Genomic DNA, 16,076 nt, shown 5'->3' with positions numbered 1-16,076 from the left:
AGTTTCTGATTCATTAGTTTTGGAATCGTAATGAAACTATTAGAAAGTGATAGTTTTCTTCATGTAGCAGTTCCCCCTAGTTTTCTTTATGTTGTAGTCCCCCCCCTCCTTTTCTGTTGTGAATTAGTTTTCCATTCTTATCGTGAATACAGGCTATGTGTATACTTGACTTCTTTCATCTTCAAGTGTAACAGATCTCAGTTGATTGTAAAAAACCTAAATTAACTGTTAACCTTCCTTGAAACTATAATAATGAACATTTTATATGGTGATTTATTGAATTTTTAATATTGTTGATCATGGAATAAACAATAGTAAAGATTAATATAAGCCTCTGCTGACATTAATAGATACCAATTCAATTTTAAAAAAGAAAACTTTACTTTTTAGTGCTACACTTAAGATCTATTCCATTTTTCATAGTCTTTGAGAGATTGAAAACAAACTTTGAACAAAACAGGGAACATCAGGAAGGTTAACAAAAGTTAGCTAACAGGTTTTAAAATATGATAGCTATAAAATTAATTCACAAGGGAGTGATTTTTTTTTTACTAGAAATTCATTATAATTACAGATTCTATCAAGCATGCATATTTTCCGCCATGGTTGACAGCCGTGTGCCTGGTCTACGAACAAAGGTTATCGACAATCTTGGTGGTTTATGTGGTGGTGCTGTGAAGAGATCTGTGTTTTCACCAGAGGTAAGTATAGAATTTTGAAGTTATGAGAAAATTGCAATTGTTATGGACTCTTTAAAATGCTTCCCTAAATTCATATATTTATGTTCCTTTTGAATTATTAAGCCAGATGTTGGTAATTCAAGGCTGTTTTTTCAGGATAGGGCATAAGTTGTAGGAATTTAGGTGTGTTTTTCAATAACTCCCTAACAATGATAAGTTTCACCTGATCCTGTAGATAACAGATAGAGAGCCAGAGTGCTAATGTGTATTCAAATGAGAACGTTATGTTACCATTGCACAAAGAGCGCAGAAACATATTTCTAATTTTGTATTATAATTAGTTTTTCATTAATTGTCAGTTATCCATTATTTTATCAAATTGAGTTATTCATTGAAACAATAGTACTGAATTGTAAAGAGGTTGTGAAATTTACTTGTGATAAAGTACAATAATCAATTGAAAATATACATTTCTGTAGTGGTATACTTTCTTAATGGGAAGTGTTGAAGAAGTACAGATCACTTAAATAGATTCAGGCCATCTTGTGTCAGCAATTGTTAGTAGTGATCCAGTTCTTCTAAGTGTTTTGTCTCACTCTATGTACTCCATATTGCCACCTCTAATATCACTTGGGACATTGAGTAGTGCAGTAATCCAAGTCCCATAATGATTTTTGATAGATGTGATCATAACACAGATGTAGCAAGAAACATTCCAAGTTTTGAACATTCTAAGTTGTTAACACATTTTTTACATACTGTGTAGCATTGTGAGTGTAGGATTAATTCAGATTCGGTATTACTACATGATCGAAAGAAAAGTATGTATCTTCTGAACAGCGGCGTATACTCTGGGTCATCTAGGTAATCACAGATGACCCGGCTGTATTTTTTTTTTTTAAAAAAAATGTATATATATATATATACACATTTCTTCGCAATATTCTTCCAAACCAAGTTCGATGCATACATTTCTTTGCTTCCAGCACGCGAATGCTTCCAACCGTTTGCCGCTGAATGTCCAGGAACCTTTCTCCAGCCAGTGGAATGACTTCAGGGAATCTCACCCTGACATCATTCCTCCCGCTTCCCTTACAACCCTTGCAAGGAGGGAGGAGAGAGGAAAGAGGGGGAGGAAACACTGCTTCTCAGGCACGATGATTCCGTGCCCAGGGTAAGCTCCTTCTTGTGAGAGTCCACCGGTCGCACTCTCAACCTTCAGAGCCTTTACCGTTCCCTCCGCCGAACTAGGGAAAACATACCCGGTAGAGTGCGAAGAACAGGAAAACTGAATAACGTGGGCAAACCAATTCTACGCTAATTTTCACTTTACATTTGCTTCTGTCTTGCTGATTTCTGTTACTTGAACATAAATTTATCAAAAGGAAAAACCTTAAATATTGAAGATGAAGCAAACTAAATTAAAATTCAAAGCTTAAGCAATTAAAGCACCTATATGCTGACTCCCCCCATCCTTGTGCCTCTATCACTCCTGACATTTTGGGACGAACAGTGTGGAGCTTCGGACACTGTGTTTTGAAATGCATTGAAGAGAACGGTCATCATTTTGAACATTTGCTCCTTTAAACATTTGTTTGTGTACCTCAAATGATAACTAATTTGTAGTAACATACTTAATTTTGTTGTTCATATGAAATTGTTCCTTGAAACCAAAGAGTTGGAACAAATTAATATTATTTATTGTTACACAAAAACATAAATTGCAAACAATTTTCTTTTGCAGAATTATTTGCAAACATTTTTTGAATAAAATTTGTTTATGCAATGTTCTCAACGGAAACCAAAACCGTTATTACATAAAGGGAACAAAATGAATCTGAAACTACCAAATGTTTATAAATGTTCGAAGTTTGCAATTTTTGTACAAAATTTTTCAAACAAAAAATTCTTCATTTTCAACACGGAATCCAAATATGTAAAACAAATGGGAGTGTTCCATTTGAAATTTCAAATTTACCCCCTGCCCCCCCCCTAAGGGGTGGGTGGCGGCGACGAAATTTTTGCGGCATTGACTTACCCCCTCAATAGTATCAAACTTTTATTCTGTGCAATTTTTCGATTGGATGCATTCTGCATGCAATATTCCATACTATCATTATAAATGGACCACCCGGTATATTAGTTAACTTAAGTTGCTATATTCCGCCTCTTTAGATTAATAGTGATGAAGATGAACGAATTAAACATAAAATGAAAAACACATCAGGCACGTAGCCAGGTGGAGGACTCGGGGGGCTGAAACCCCATTCCCCGAAATCCTACAAATATCTAATTTAAAAAGTGTATAGTGGTAATTAATTTTACTTCATTAGCAGGATTAAACACCTTGCATAATACGTTGTAATAATCTGAGATTCATCTTCAGGACTTCTAACCCCACTGTTTCAACTTTATGTGGCGGCTGCTAATAAGGGATGATCCCCATCCCGAAATAAAATTCTGGCTCTGGCCTGCAATGATTCGAACTTTTAAAACCTGTCATTTCGAACTCGGAAAAGGATTTTTTTTATCATTCATAGGGAATTTCATTCTGAGCCAGGAACACAACAACAGAAGTTTGGCGCGTGAAACCGAATGCGTGTAGTCGTTGGCTTCGTGCTGTGCTTCGTGTTTATTATTTATTTAGGTGTTAGTGTTTGTCGTGATAGTGCTGTGTTAAAGGGTAATGGATGTGATACAAGATTTGCTGGTGAAACATTTTGGAACAAGATCTTTTCAGGAGAAGTTGCAAATTGTTAATACAGGTAGGCCAGTGTCATCACTTGAACTTATTTCTACACACAAAGACAAAAATCGGGAATATGTGAGGCATTTTCGCAAGCAAATTATGACAAAACACATGGTTGACAGGAAGTATAAGTGTTAATAAGATTTGCTTTTTTGTTGGCCGTGCTTACTTTTCGGGGCTGAAAAGAATGTATGGACGTGTGGCGGATACTGTAATCTTTGCAACGTTTGTGCCAAACATGAAAAATCCAAAAGTCACATAATTTCCTTTGTTAAGCTGCAATCTTTGGCACAGACACGTATTGACGTGCAACTGGACAAACAGCGTGCTTTGGATGTAGTACGGCACAAGTAGTAGGGTCCTGGGGTAAGTTGAATTTTGCACTTAAATTAATATTGCGGGTTTTTATTTCACTAGTGCACGTCTTTCATTTTATATTTCACACGTTGTTTTTTTATAGTTTTATAATACTGTCTTGTTTTATTATTTGAAATTCTACACGTATATTAAACTGCAATAATGAGAATTAATTGATTGTGGTCGAAGCAATAAGGCAAACATTCCGAGACAATATTCCTAAATCCAATATGGATCCTGACATAAATTGCACGGAAACTTTTGGACTTTGAGGATCAAGGGTCGGAGATTACCCACTCGTTAGAACCAGCATACGCCACTCCTTCTGAAGTGCTTTCAAGAAATGCTGGGGGAGCTCCCTGATGGTATAATGGCAACATTGTTGCCTTGAAATCAAAAACTCTCTGGCTTGATTCTTGCTGGAGGCACACAGTGGTTCGTATCCCATTTTAAACTGCATGCCCAGTCCTAATTAGCCCATCTGTGCATAAAGTGGACTTTAAACAAAAAAACAAACAAACAAACAAACAAAAATACTATTAATTACTGAGTAGTGGTTCTAGAAAACTTCAGTGAATGCTAGATACACATTTCTATAGATATTCTTTTAATGATATTCAATGCAAATTATATTTTAATTCTAGTGAATAATGCAACATAGAAGCTCAGTGGAATAAATAGCATAATGCACGAGGCATAAAGTTTGATATTACATAAACACAAGGACACATGTTGTAATAATTTTATTTTTACATGAAAACTGTGGCATGATGACTTTTAGTGATTAGATTAATCACTGTAGATGTCTAAAAGATCTGTTCTCATTGCTTATAGCTTTAAAAATGATGAACAAAAATACGGACGAGAATTAATTGACGTTATTTATAAACAAATTGTTTCCAAGGCTTTACATAAACACAAGGACACATGTTGTAATAATTTTATTTTTACATGAAAACCTGGGCCTACATCTACTTTTCAACATAATTGCCACCTACATTAAGGCACTTATCGTATCGTACGACCAGCTTCTGAATGCCATCTTCATAGAAATCGGCTGCCTGATGTGATAACCACTGCTGCACGGCCATTTTCACATCGTCATCTGCGTTAAAGCACTGACCGGCAAGGTGCTTCTTTAAGTGCAGGAACAAGTGATAGTCACTGGGTGCTAGGTCAGGCCTATAGGGAGGATGATCAATTTCTTCCCAACCAAATGACGTGATGTGATCATGGGTTCCATGCGCCACGTGTGGACGAGCAGTGTCGTGAAGCAATATGATCCATTTACTGAGCATGCTGCACCTTTTGTTTTGGACTGCACGACGCAGTTTATTCAAGGTCTCACAATATGTCGCAGCATTTACTGTGTCACCCTGAGGCAATAAATCCACAAGCAACACCCCCCCCCCTCTATCCCAAAACACCGTACACATGTTTTTTCAGGGTGATATTGTTTGCTTGAACTTCACTTTCTTGGGTGATGTTGATTGCTTCCATTCCATGGACTGTTGTTTTGATTCCGGTGTAACGTGAGACACCCATGTCTCGTCACCAGTGACAGTTTGGCTCAACAACTGATCGCCTTCGACACTGTACATCTCGAGGAAAGTCAAAGCACTGGCTAACCATTTGGTTTTGTGTAACTCGGACAGCATTTTTGGTACCCACCGTGAGCATAACTTCTGGTAATTTAAGCATACTGTTACAATTTCATACAGAACACTTTCTGACACTTCCAGAAACTCTGTAGATAAAGATGACATCGTAAAGCGTCTGTTTTCGTGCACTTTTTCATCAACTTGCTGCACCAGGTCATTGTTAATGATGGGTGGTCGCCCACTTCGTCCCTCGTTGTGCACGTTTGTATGGCCATCTTTAAATGCCCTCACCCATCTTCTTACCATGCTATCGCTCATAGCATTGTCTCCATACACTACTGCAATCTGCCGGTGGATTTCGGCTGCTTTCACGTCTCTTGCACTTAGAAAACAAATAACAGCATGTAGGGACTTTCAATCGTATGAGGCATTGTAACCACACCTGAACAACTGTCTACTCGGGCGAATGGTTGCGTACTGCCATCTGTTGCAAGCCCATAGATGCAGGTCCTCAGCGCGCATGTGCGAAACTGCGAGTGCAGTGCTACAGCAGCCTAATTGCAAAACGGAACTTATTTTAAAAATATGCCCCATACTTTATAATGGATATGAATTTATTTTCTCAATGCTTTGACAAGTTACACATGTATTTCTAGAAAATGCCATAATAGTAAACATGAGAAGATAGTTCTATGTTACACTCAGCTCAGCGTTTCCATCCTGCCAGGATTTAGTAATGATAGTAAATTCCACATTTTTCTAGAACCAGCTGCTTACATTAAAAATGTGTTTATAGTCTATTTTTAATAGTGTTGGATCATCTTTTCTTTATGCTCTTGAATAGCAAGCTGCAGTTTAATCCTTAAAACTTTGGTTGTTAACATGCTTAAACATCACAGAATGGTTTCGAAATTTATTTCAGAATTACCTGGAGTTTATTTTACCAAATGAGTGGGATCCTGGCACTGAATATATTAAAAATAATGTATGATTTCATCAATTTCTGAGATTCAACCCATCTGGCTTTCTCGAGAATAATTGTACTGCTATCTTACATTTATCCTAACCAAACCATTCCCAAGGTTTTAAGTTTTCTTATTTTTTTTTTTTTTTGGGTGAATGTGTTCTTTAAGGCAGCTTTCAGTCCAGAGGTAGAGGTGGGAAGTGACATGCCACATTGAAGTTGCACACTGAAGTGAAAAGCAACATAGACCTTCCAATCTGTAAATAAGTATTTATGGCACATACACAACCAACAGACTGAGGCGACATGGTGCATGCTATTGAGCTCAGTCTGAGCAACAAGTAACATGTGCAGCTTGTTGTGCCACTTGGTACGAAAGGTTATATTTATATTTGAAGGTTCATTTCCAAGTGACGTGTGTCACCTGTCGTGCACCACTCATTACTTCAGTCTGAAAGCTGCCTAAGCTCTTTCTCTTCAGCAAAGTTGATTATAAAGTAATACAAAATCATAAGCATGGTGAGTTTATTTTAACATGTTGCTTCGTATTCACGTTGCAGGTTGGATCTCAGGTGATGGATGCCCTGAAGAAGGACCTACTGCCACAAGGTAAGTTACCAAAGTGTATGTTTCCAGAACAGTCCCAAGTGCATCATTGGGGTGCTCGTGTAGACTTAGCAAATGGAAATTGCCCATGGTGTTCACTGCCACTATGCACCCCAATCCTTCTGCACGAAGGTGGGGTTAGTGTTTTAGATTGTGCACACTCCTATCATGGAGTGTGCCTTCGTCAACATAAGAACACTTGCGTGCTTTGTGGATTTCAACAGAAAGCCTTATCATCAAAATGAAATTAGGCATATAATTCTTAATTAGTGGTGAATGATATTCTATATGAAACATAATGTGCATTGTTTATTTTGTTAAGCTCATGCGGTGTTCATGTATATTGTGATAGGCTTATACCAAATTGATATATGCTTCTTGAAATATGTGGGTCTCATTCTATTTTCCCCGCATCCTTTTTAATTATGTAAATTAGACTTTTGATGATATTTTCCTTGTGGGTACTTTTTATAATATTTTATTTCTATTGCTGCATTATCAGCAAATTGTGCCATTATTGCATATGGGAACACGTTAACGGTAGTTAGAATGAGTGTGTATATATATGTTGTCGAACTTTACAAGAGTCTGTAAGGCAAATAAATTTGCAGTGTATGGTCACAATGTTGGAAATTTTAGAAAAGTTGGAGTTACAAAGATATTAATTTTTTCTGAAAGTAGAACTTTTCATTAGGTATAATGAAATGTTTTATTCCAAATTTATATTAACCACAATTTTCTGCTACTTGTTATTGTTTGTTTTTGTTATTTAGTGTTGCTTTGTTGCCACTTTTGACTAATTGTAACGATGAATAATGACTAGATGAAATGGATGAATGGCATACTCAGACTCAAATCTGAAACTTTGGTGGCAAAATCGAAGCAACCACTGAACTAACTCAACCACCGGACTGGTACCTACTTTTCACAATTCCGCTATTCTTTGTGTGTTGTTTGCTTAAATTGTTTCCTATGCATATTGTTTAATGATTATTTGATCTATGTCAATCACTCACTTTTTAATCAACACAATGATATTTTGAAACCCATCAACAATTGAGCGGTTCAGAGCACAAGTGGTGTAACTCTATTCAAGACAGTTTTGAGAAAAAAGCACATTTAAATAACTTAGTACTATGTTTAGTTGTTGGAGCACAAACCTAGTGGTGCCTCTATGAGCAAGTACTTGAAACTTAGCAGATCTAGCACTGAATTGTTGATACTTCACAGTTCTAAGTTTTACATATAACACCATTTCCATGAAAAGTGGAGTTATACACCACTTGCGCTCTGAATCCATCAATTGTGCAGGTCATTTATTATTTAGTAAAAAAAATGCAATAAGTATGGCACAGAAGAAATAGGAATACGAGTTTTTATTTTAATTGTTAAAATAGTTAGAAAAGAAATTGTGTGTGTGTTTGAAATGTGATTTTGGAGATTTTTTGTGTTGCCTCCATGGTTACCCTGTTTTGTGCCAGTGAGGACAATTGCATTGCTTAGTGCTATAATTATTTAAAATGTTGCAAGCAGTGTAATGTGGAATAGTTTATTGTAAAATGTAGTCTGTGTAGCAAGATGAAACCGACCCTAAGGTTAAAGTGAGAAATCAATTTTAAATCATCTTATCACAACAATGGTATGCGAGGGAAAATGGGGTCATTATATGAGTCAATACTTTTTTGTGTATGCAACACCAATCTTGTGTTGTGTGAGGAATAAGCTTACAGAACTTTGGTAAATTAAAATGGATATACTGCATAAACGAACATTGCTTAAAATTCCTGGAAGATACCATTCTTGGATTCGAAACACACATTATGCATTTTGAAAACTTGCACCACCATTTCTATGCAAGATATTTATTAGTTTTTAAACCATCATTGTAGCAATACTTATTATTTTGTCCATTGTTTTGTAGCAAATAGTATTTTTTACCTTAAAACTTGAATTAAATACAAAGGTTGGGCATAAGTCACGACAACTATTTTTTTTCATGAGAATGAGGAACCAGCATGAAACCGAAATATGCAAATGGAAAGAGGCACCGTATGGCACTGTGGAATGTATGAACAATGCAAATCATGTGTGCTAGGTGTAGGATAGAGAAGCGAACAAATCATCCTTAACCCCTTCCCTGTGAAATTTTCTGACAAAATGGTTTCCCGTTCTGTGTATTTTTTTTTCTGAGTTTGCGTAGTAATATTTTTAAGTAGCTACTGCTTCAGCACAATTCATCCGAGTATCATGGTTCATACATCTTTCTCTTCAGAATAGAACAGGCTTTCAAATGGTACCACGCACATGTGTACATCAAATATGAAGAAAAGGAAATCTGAGATAATTCAGGAAATTTCCCTCCGAAAAATCCCTTTTGGTAACTTGGACCTCTGGACCGGCCCTGGATATAGGTATCCAATTAAAATCTACCTTGAAAAATACTACGGTCTGTACGTAATGCGTCCGCCAAGTTTCATTGTAATATCTTCCAATAGGTATGAGGGATGAGGGAAAAAAATATTTTGCAATCCTGATGACAATACTATTAGATACTAATGGGGGATAATTCGGGAAATTTTACACGTTATTACTAACACAGTTCTTGGATTGAAACATGTGGATTATGTAATGTGTAAGTTGATGTATGTTCAGAGTGAAATTCTAGCTCAGAATGTAAAGATTGTTTTCTCTCTTGCATCTTTCTTTGTGTACTGTGGATAATATCAGTTTTATGGATGGGATAGAGTAGTTAGCACTCGATCAGTGTCAGCCAGTTTGAGCATATTAGTGCATTGGTTTTTCTGTAAACTTACCAATAATTGTATCAATCTGATATTTCTATAAATATGCTGTAATTTGTTTAAAAATTGTGCCATTTTGATACCGAATGTAAAAATCAAACTAACTACACAAATACACAGTGTAAGCGGTAGGGTGCAAGTGACGCACGAACCTTGCCTAATGCCCACATAAGCTCAACGTCAAACATCCAGTGCGACATGGAGGTCATACACCTCCCTGTTATATAAGCATAGGAGCAATTATGTGGTGGTGTTTTTGTTTAAGCATCAGTTTATCTCTGTCCTTAAAACTGAAAGATTTTGTTATAGTAGGTGTATTATTCATGGCCTGGTTTATTTTTTGTTTATTGATTTCAACTGGAAGTGGATGCTTCCTCGGAACATTCAAACGTCTTTTGCAGTGAAGATAAATACTGAAGGAGCATCCTCTAGTCTTGCCATCTTGGCCTCCAGCTTCTTCCGTTTGATCCTCATATGAAATTCATCTATCTTTTCTGCCATTTTCTGAGTGTTTCATTGCACTTCCTGGATACCTGTAATGAGTCGTTTAGGTCTGGTAGCCACAAAAGGGGCCTTCCACAGCACTGTTGGTGACTGTGCCTTGAAGATTCTAGCTGCTCTTCTCTTTTGTTCCTCCATCTTTTGCACCTGCTTAATTTTCTGTTCTTCAGTATTCGTGCGTCGCTTGCACCCTACCGTCTACAACAGTTTACTATTTTATTTTTTATTTGTTTTGCTTAAATTCATAGTACAAATATGCTATCACCATTCACATTGTTTGATATTCTAATAAATTTTGTAATAGTCCAAGTATAAAAGTGTATGGCCACTTTTGGACATAGGTGATTGATAAGCGAATAAGTAAGTGTTTTTCACAAAAGTTACATGGAATTATTATATGTTTGAGCAAGAAGAGAATAACTAATAAGCACAGTCAGCTTGCAACATACATTAATTTATTAGGGGAACAGAACAATCTAGCTCTTCCTGGAACATTCACAATTTTTAGGTGGTTCAGTAGAGTATTGGTTATCAGTGCCAGTAAATTTTGCATCAGTTCTTTATCTGTAACAGGAAAATTTTAATGTGGTCCTTCCACAGTCAGTTTCATTCCATTCCATTCTTTTGACAATATTTTCATGACTATTCTTCATAAATTTACAAGTTGACTAGCGATGAAATGCACAATCTGTACATCCCGAGGTTCGATTTCCAGTGAAGTCACATTGTGTATACAATTTGCCACATATGATGACCACAGGCATATAGAGACAGGTCAGGGATGTTTCCAGAATTCCTGGTGACCATGCCTTTGCTAGAATAAGTCACATGACTCTACCCTGTGTCCCACACATACTGGTTAATTGGCAATCATATATGGAGAGCTGTATAGTGGTTCAGATCTCATTTTAAACTGTTGTTCTATTCCTGAATAGCCTTTCTGAGCATAATGTAGACCTGAAACAAACTTGGCATGTACTCAATCAGTCACCTCTAATGCCTCTTACCCATAATGATCAGTTGCTGTACTTTTGTATTGGCTAATTGAAGTAAATAAAAGATTTTTACACAAGGCAATTAGTGAGCCAGGCAGACCACAGTAGGTGATTGCCACAACTCAAAGAGTGGGGTGAGTTTTGGGAGTGATATATGGCACTTCCAAGTTTTGATTGTCCTTACTCTGACGGATTAGTGTGATCAGGCACCTCATATGAAAGAGGATTAAGAGCTATAACTTTACATATGCTCTGTACACTAAGTTGAAGAAACAAGCTGTATTCTGATGATATCAGTTTTTTACTCAATTTAAATAAAAACTGAATATTTGTTTCCAACTTAGCAGTTGGTAACTCAATTGCTTTATAATGTGTACAAGATTAAAATCTATTTTGCAAGGAGCAAGTACAAAACAAATGTACAAGGAATATTTATTATTATTAATAGTTATTGTTCAGTAAAGTCATAATATTGTGATTTTCTTCTGTTTTTGTATTTACTTATTGAACTGGACCTATTGACACATTTTTTAAATCTTTAAATCTTCGACTGAATAGACAGCAAATTTTACTTGTGTAACACCCAGTATGTATGCCATTTTGATTATCATTGCACAGCCTTGCCACATACCAATACATGCACATGCCTCAAAGAATTATGTTTAGAGCAGAAAATGTTTCTGTGAAATATATTATTTTTTAAATATTTTTTAGCTAATTACCAAAGTTAATTGCCTGCAGTCGTTTCTTGCCTGTAATTAGCAACCATTTCCCAAAGTAGAAATAATCTCTATTATACTGTTCTAGCAAAATGTGTGCTCAAAAGCTTTGTAGCAAATAATTCCTTTGTGGGATTAACTTAATTGTAATTCTAGGTATATATATATACTTTTTTTTTACTTAATTCTCTAATGATTTGCTGTGATGCAAACGAGATTATCGATTTGATATAGTACTGAATTATTTCACAAGTTACAAGACCAAAAAACATGACTTCCAAATGTAACATAAATAATTGCATGCGAGTGCCTTTTTCTATTTTAGTTTGACTTATGATGAGGAAAGATTGTTTTCAGATTGTAGAGGATAAAAATATTGGTTACCACATAAAGTATTATAAATAAATTTAAGCTAAAAATGCAGGTCTGTAGCTCATCATGCTATTTCTCTAACAACTGAAGTACTGAGCCAGGACTGTTTTTGACTAATTTTTCACTTGCACTGTTTTTACCTGTGTGAGAATTGTCTCTTTGACAGTGAGATCTGTTATCTATGAAACACTGATGATGTCAATGTTGCCAGGTAGTGCATTTTATAGAGCAGTGGCACAGTATGCTAGAGACTCAGGTTTAAGTCCTGGTGGAACCTGGATTTTTGGCTTACATTTATTTCTAGTATATATTTTGTGTACACATAAAGTATAATATATTTCAAATTATAAATAGCAAATGACACACACACACAATACCAAACATTTAAATAGTTCATAAACAAACTTAATTTATGTTCCTAGTATACAAAATGTAGAAACCAATATCAAGCTTTGTCTCAGGAACAAAGATAATGTTATTGAGTTCCATGTTAATGAAAAAAATATTTCTGGTCAGTTTTGATGACACTATTCACCATTGACCTGTATTGTAAGCTAAGAGAGAGAGAGTGTGTGTGTGGTCTTCCCTGTATGCATCAAATGTGTTCATGTTTTGACTTTCACTTCTGTTGTCTGCAGTTGCTTTCACACTTGGTCACCAGGTGTCACTGGTGTTCCAGTTGTCCACACACTGTTGCAGTAGGAGTTTCCAATCTTTCATAAACTTAGATGCAATTCTGCATAGCCTATTTGTGTGTAAATAATCATGGCTCCAGCCTATACTCTGCAATTACATGTGTAGCTTGGAAAAAGAGTCTTTTTTGGGGCATTCAAATGTTGAAAAAGCAACAAATCATACAACAGAAGAACTAATATTGGTTATGTATGCATTATTTGCTGACCAAAACAAATTCTAACCTATTGCTCACTTAGCTGAAGGGAGATAAATTTTACAGGAAAAAGGTAAGTGTTAACTTAAAATAATTATAAAAGTAAAAATAAAGTTAATTACATAGCCTTATTAATACAGTAAAACCTGTCTATCCCGGAACATAATTTTCCGTCTTAACAGTTTTACTTCTTATACAGGGTTAACTTTAAATACAGTATAGAGTGTTGCAGGAAATAATGGAAAGACAGATTTACATTTCGCATTACTTATAATGTAGAGTACTAATGCATGTACGTACATGAATAAAAATGCGATACAGTCGCAATAAGCATAGCAGAGATTACAATTATATAACTACACAACATGTTGGTACACTTTTTACAGTATTGTAAAAACGTACAGTACGTACTTATGTATCTTTTCGAACCCGGGACCCCTGGCGATGTAGTGCGATGTACATAGAGGGAAAGAGAAAGATTGAAAGATGGAATACGAGAGGTGAAGAAAGATTGAGATTAAAGTGAAGAAAAAAAAGAAAGAAACCAAGAGAGATAACAAGAAAAATAGAAAGATGACGAAAGAACAGAGGAGAAATAGACAAAGTAAGGTGGAGAAAGAGGGTAAGAGATGAAAGAAAGAAACGGAATCGTAACAGCTATGAGTATTGTAGCGCATTCTTTCATATCGACAATGTTATCGATAAGCGAGTGGCAACAGAGGTGTGTTCCACTTACAGTATTGCATTGTTTTTTTGCCAGCGAAAAAAATAAAGGAAGAAATTTCCGTCTTGCTGAGAATTAAAACATCGCGTTGGTCTTTAAATGGTGTTCCGTTTCCGCTTTAAGGAGGATTCCGCCTTAAGCAGGTCATTTTCAGGTATAAAAATCGGTCCGTTCTGGGGACTTTTTTTCTGTATTTACAGGTTTCCTTCTTATAGAGGTTCCGGGATATGCAGTTTTTACTGTATTTAATTTCCTTCAAGCAAGTATAAGGTTCAGAAAAGATTGTTGTAAAGCTACCTGTGTTTTGTGTTCAGATTGTAGAATATACAGAACTATAAGAAACTAGAAATATTTAGAAATTAGCAATTAAGAATGTTTAATATATTTAAGCTTTAAATAATTGTGCATTTGTAACACACTTTTATTGTATTTTATTACATTTTTGGTAAAACGATTTTATTAGCAACCAGCATGCTGTGGAATTAAACATGCATCTAGTCGTGCGCAACTCACATGCACTTGTGAAGACCCTCATGCACACTCCATGCCCTGTGAGCTTCCTGCTATGGATTGCACCTCAAGGCCTGCTGCTTAACATACCTTCTTTTCCTTTCCATCCCTCTTAACAATGCTACAGTAAGACTGCGTGCTCTAAGTTCCACGTGTGCATGCGAGAGCATTCTTTCACAAGTAATGCCAGTTGCCCAGGTCTGGTCTAGAAGGTAACTTTTAAAAAGAATATATGTGGCTTACATGCAAGATAATTCCAGAATAATATCTTGAGAACCACTAAAAAATATTATTTAAGGAAGTATTATGTTCTTATTGAAAAAATCTGTGATTGCTTCCAACTCAGTAGTATGCTGAGAAATTTTGTAGGGGGAAGGGGGTTATGGCCATGATGTTTAATTTTTTTTTTAAATGTGGGAGCAGTATCCTCAACAAATTCCCTCCCCTGACCTTACTAATGTTCTACTTCTCACATAGAATCAAACAACTTTTTAAAAATCCATTAAATGTAACTATAGCAATCTTATTATTTAAATGTATCATGTCTTCATTTTTATGAAATATCAGAAAAAAATGTAATTAATAGATTTCAAAAGGAGAAGAGTTAGAATTTCATAAAGTATGTATTATAAAATTTTTGTACTGCATAGCTTACACTTTGTGCCAACGTGATTAAATATATAAACATTTATAAAAAGTGATAAGCCTGAGATATGTTTGTTGTTTTTCTTTTCATAATATTTTAGCAGCATCGAGCCATCCATTGCCAATCAGGTGTTTGCTCATAGGTTGATCTCAATTATGTGTAATTTAATGAACTATTATAGTGAATAGTGCAATGAGAAAGAGAAAAGAAAATGATTTGACCTGTGAAAGATACAGTTATGAACAGAAAAACAAATATGTACAATTACTGACTCCGCTGAGAGTAAATTGTATCATTACAACCCAGAAGTGTCCATGACTGTACCAGTAATATACAAGGAGCAGTTGAAAAGTTCTCAGCCCAATGAAGAAGGAAATGATCTACAACCATGCCACTTTTTCTATTCCACATATTCACGCTGAAGTTCAGCACACTTGCACATTTTAACACACACACACAAAAATGGTCTACAAAAGACTGCTCTGTTGCTGCTATCACGTCTGAATTCTTCCAAACTGTCTTGTCTTTTGAGTGTGTTAAGGTTGGAAAATGGGTAATAATCATATGGAGCAAGATCTGGTAAATAGTTTGGATGGTTATACACTGAAACACAAGGCCTTCAAAATCACCAGTGTCTTCCCTATTTTGTGTGAGGGAGCATTGTCCTGCAAAAACAGAATACCTATCCACATTCTTCTCTGCCATTGGTTCCTTCAATGACTCAGCTGGCCTCCATGGTGTAGTGATTAGCATAGCATGCTATTATGCCAGGGGTCCCAGGTTCGAATCCTGGCCTGGGCATTGGTGTTCTTTGCGAGTGTCCCTTCATCAAATTCATTATGTCACTACTCATCCTCATTTTCGCTATTAGCCAAAAGTTACAGAAATGTGCATGGACGTCCGCAGGATTTTTTACAGGGAGGGACAAGGAAGGTATTTTTTCCCAGGGGGGCAAACAAGGC

The 16,076-nt window shown here is 35.9% G+C and overlaps 1 protein-coding gene across 2 annotated transcripts in view; it reads left to right on the top strand.

The window, feature by feature from the left end:
• The window catches only part of p (WD40 repeat domain-containing protein pink), a 38,211-nt gene extending 25,166 nt beyond the window's left edge, over positions 1 to 13,045 (top strand). For both annotated transcript variants that reach the window (XM_083123650.1, XM_083123649.1), the window contains exons 6-7: positions 575 to 701; positions 6,912 to 13,045. In XM_083123650.1, coding sequence (XP_082979776.1) covers positions 575 to 701; positions 6,912 to 7,202 — 418 coding nt within the window. In that variant the 3' untranslated portion in view covers positions 7,203 to 13,045. The remainder of the gene's footprint in view (positions 1 to 574; positions 702 to 6,911) is intronic.
• The last annotated feature ends 3,031 nt before the right edge of the window (positions 13,046 to 16,076 follow it).

The sequence above is a fragment of the Lepisma saccharinum genome, chromosome 6 (assembly GCF_977018435.1).
Source record: "Lepisma saccharinum chromosome 6, izLepSacc3.1, whole genome shotgun sequence".
In the NCBI taxonomy this organism is placed as follows: Eukaryota; Metazoa; Arthropoda; class Insecta; order Zygentoma; family Lepismatidae; genus Lepisma; species Lepisma saccharinum.
This window is presented reverse-complemented; position numbering and strand designations above follow the sequence as displayed.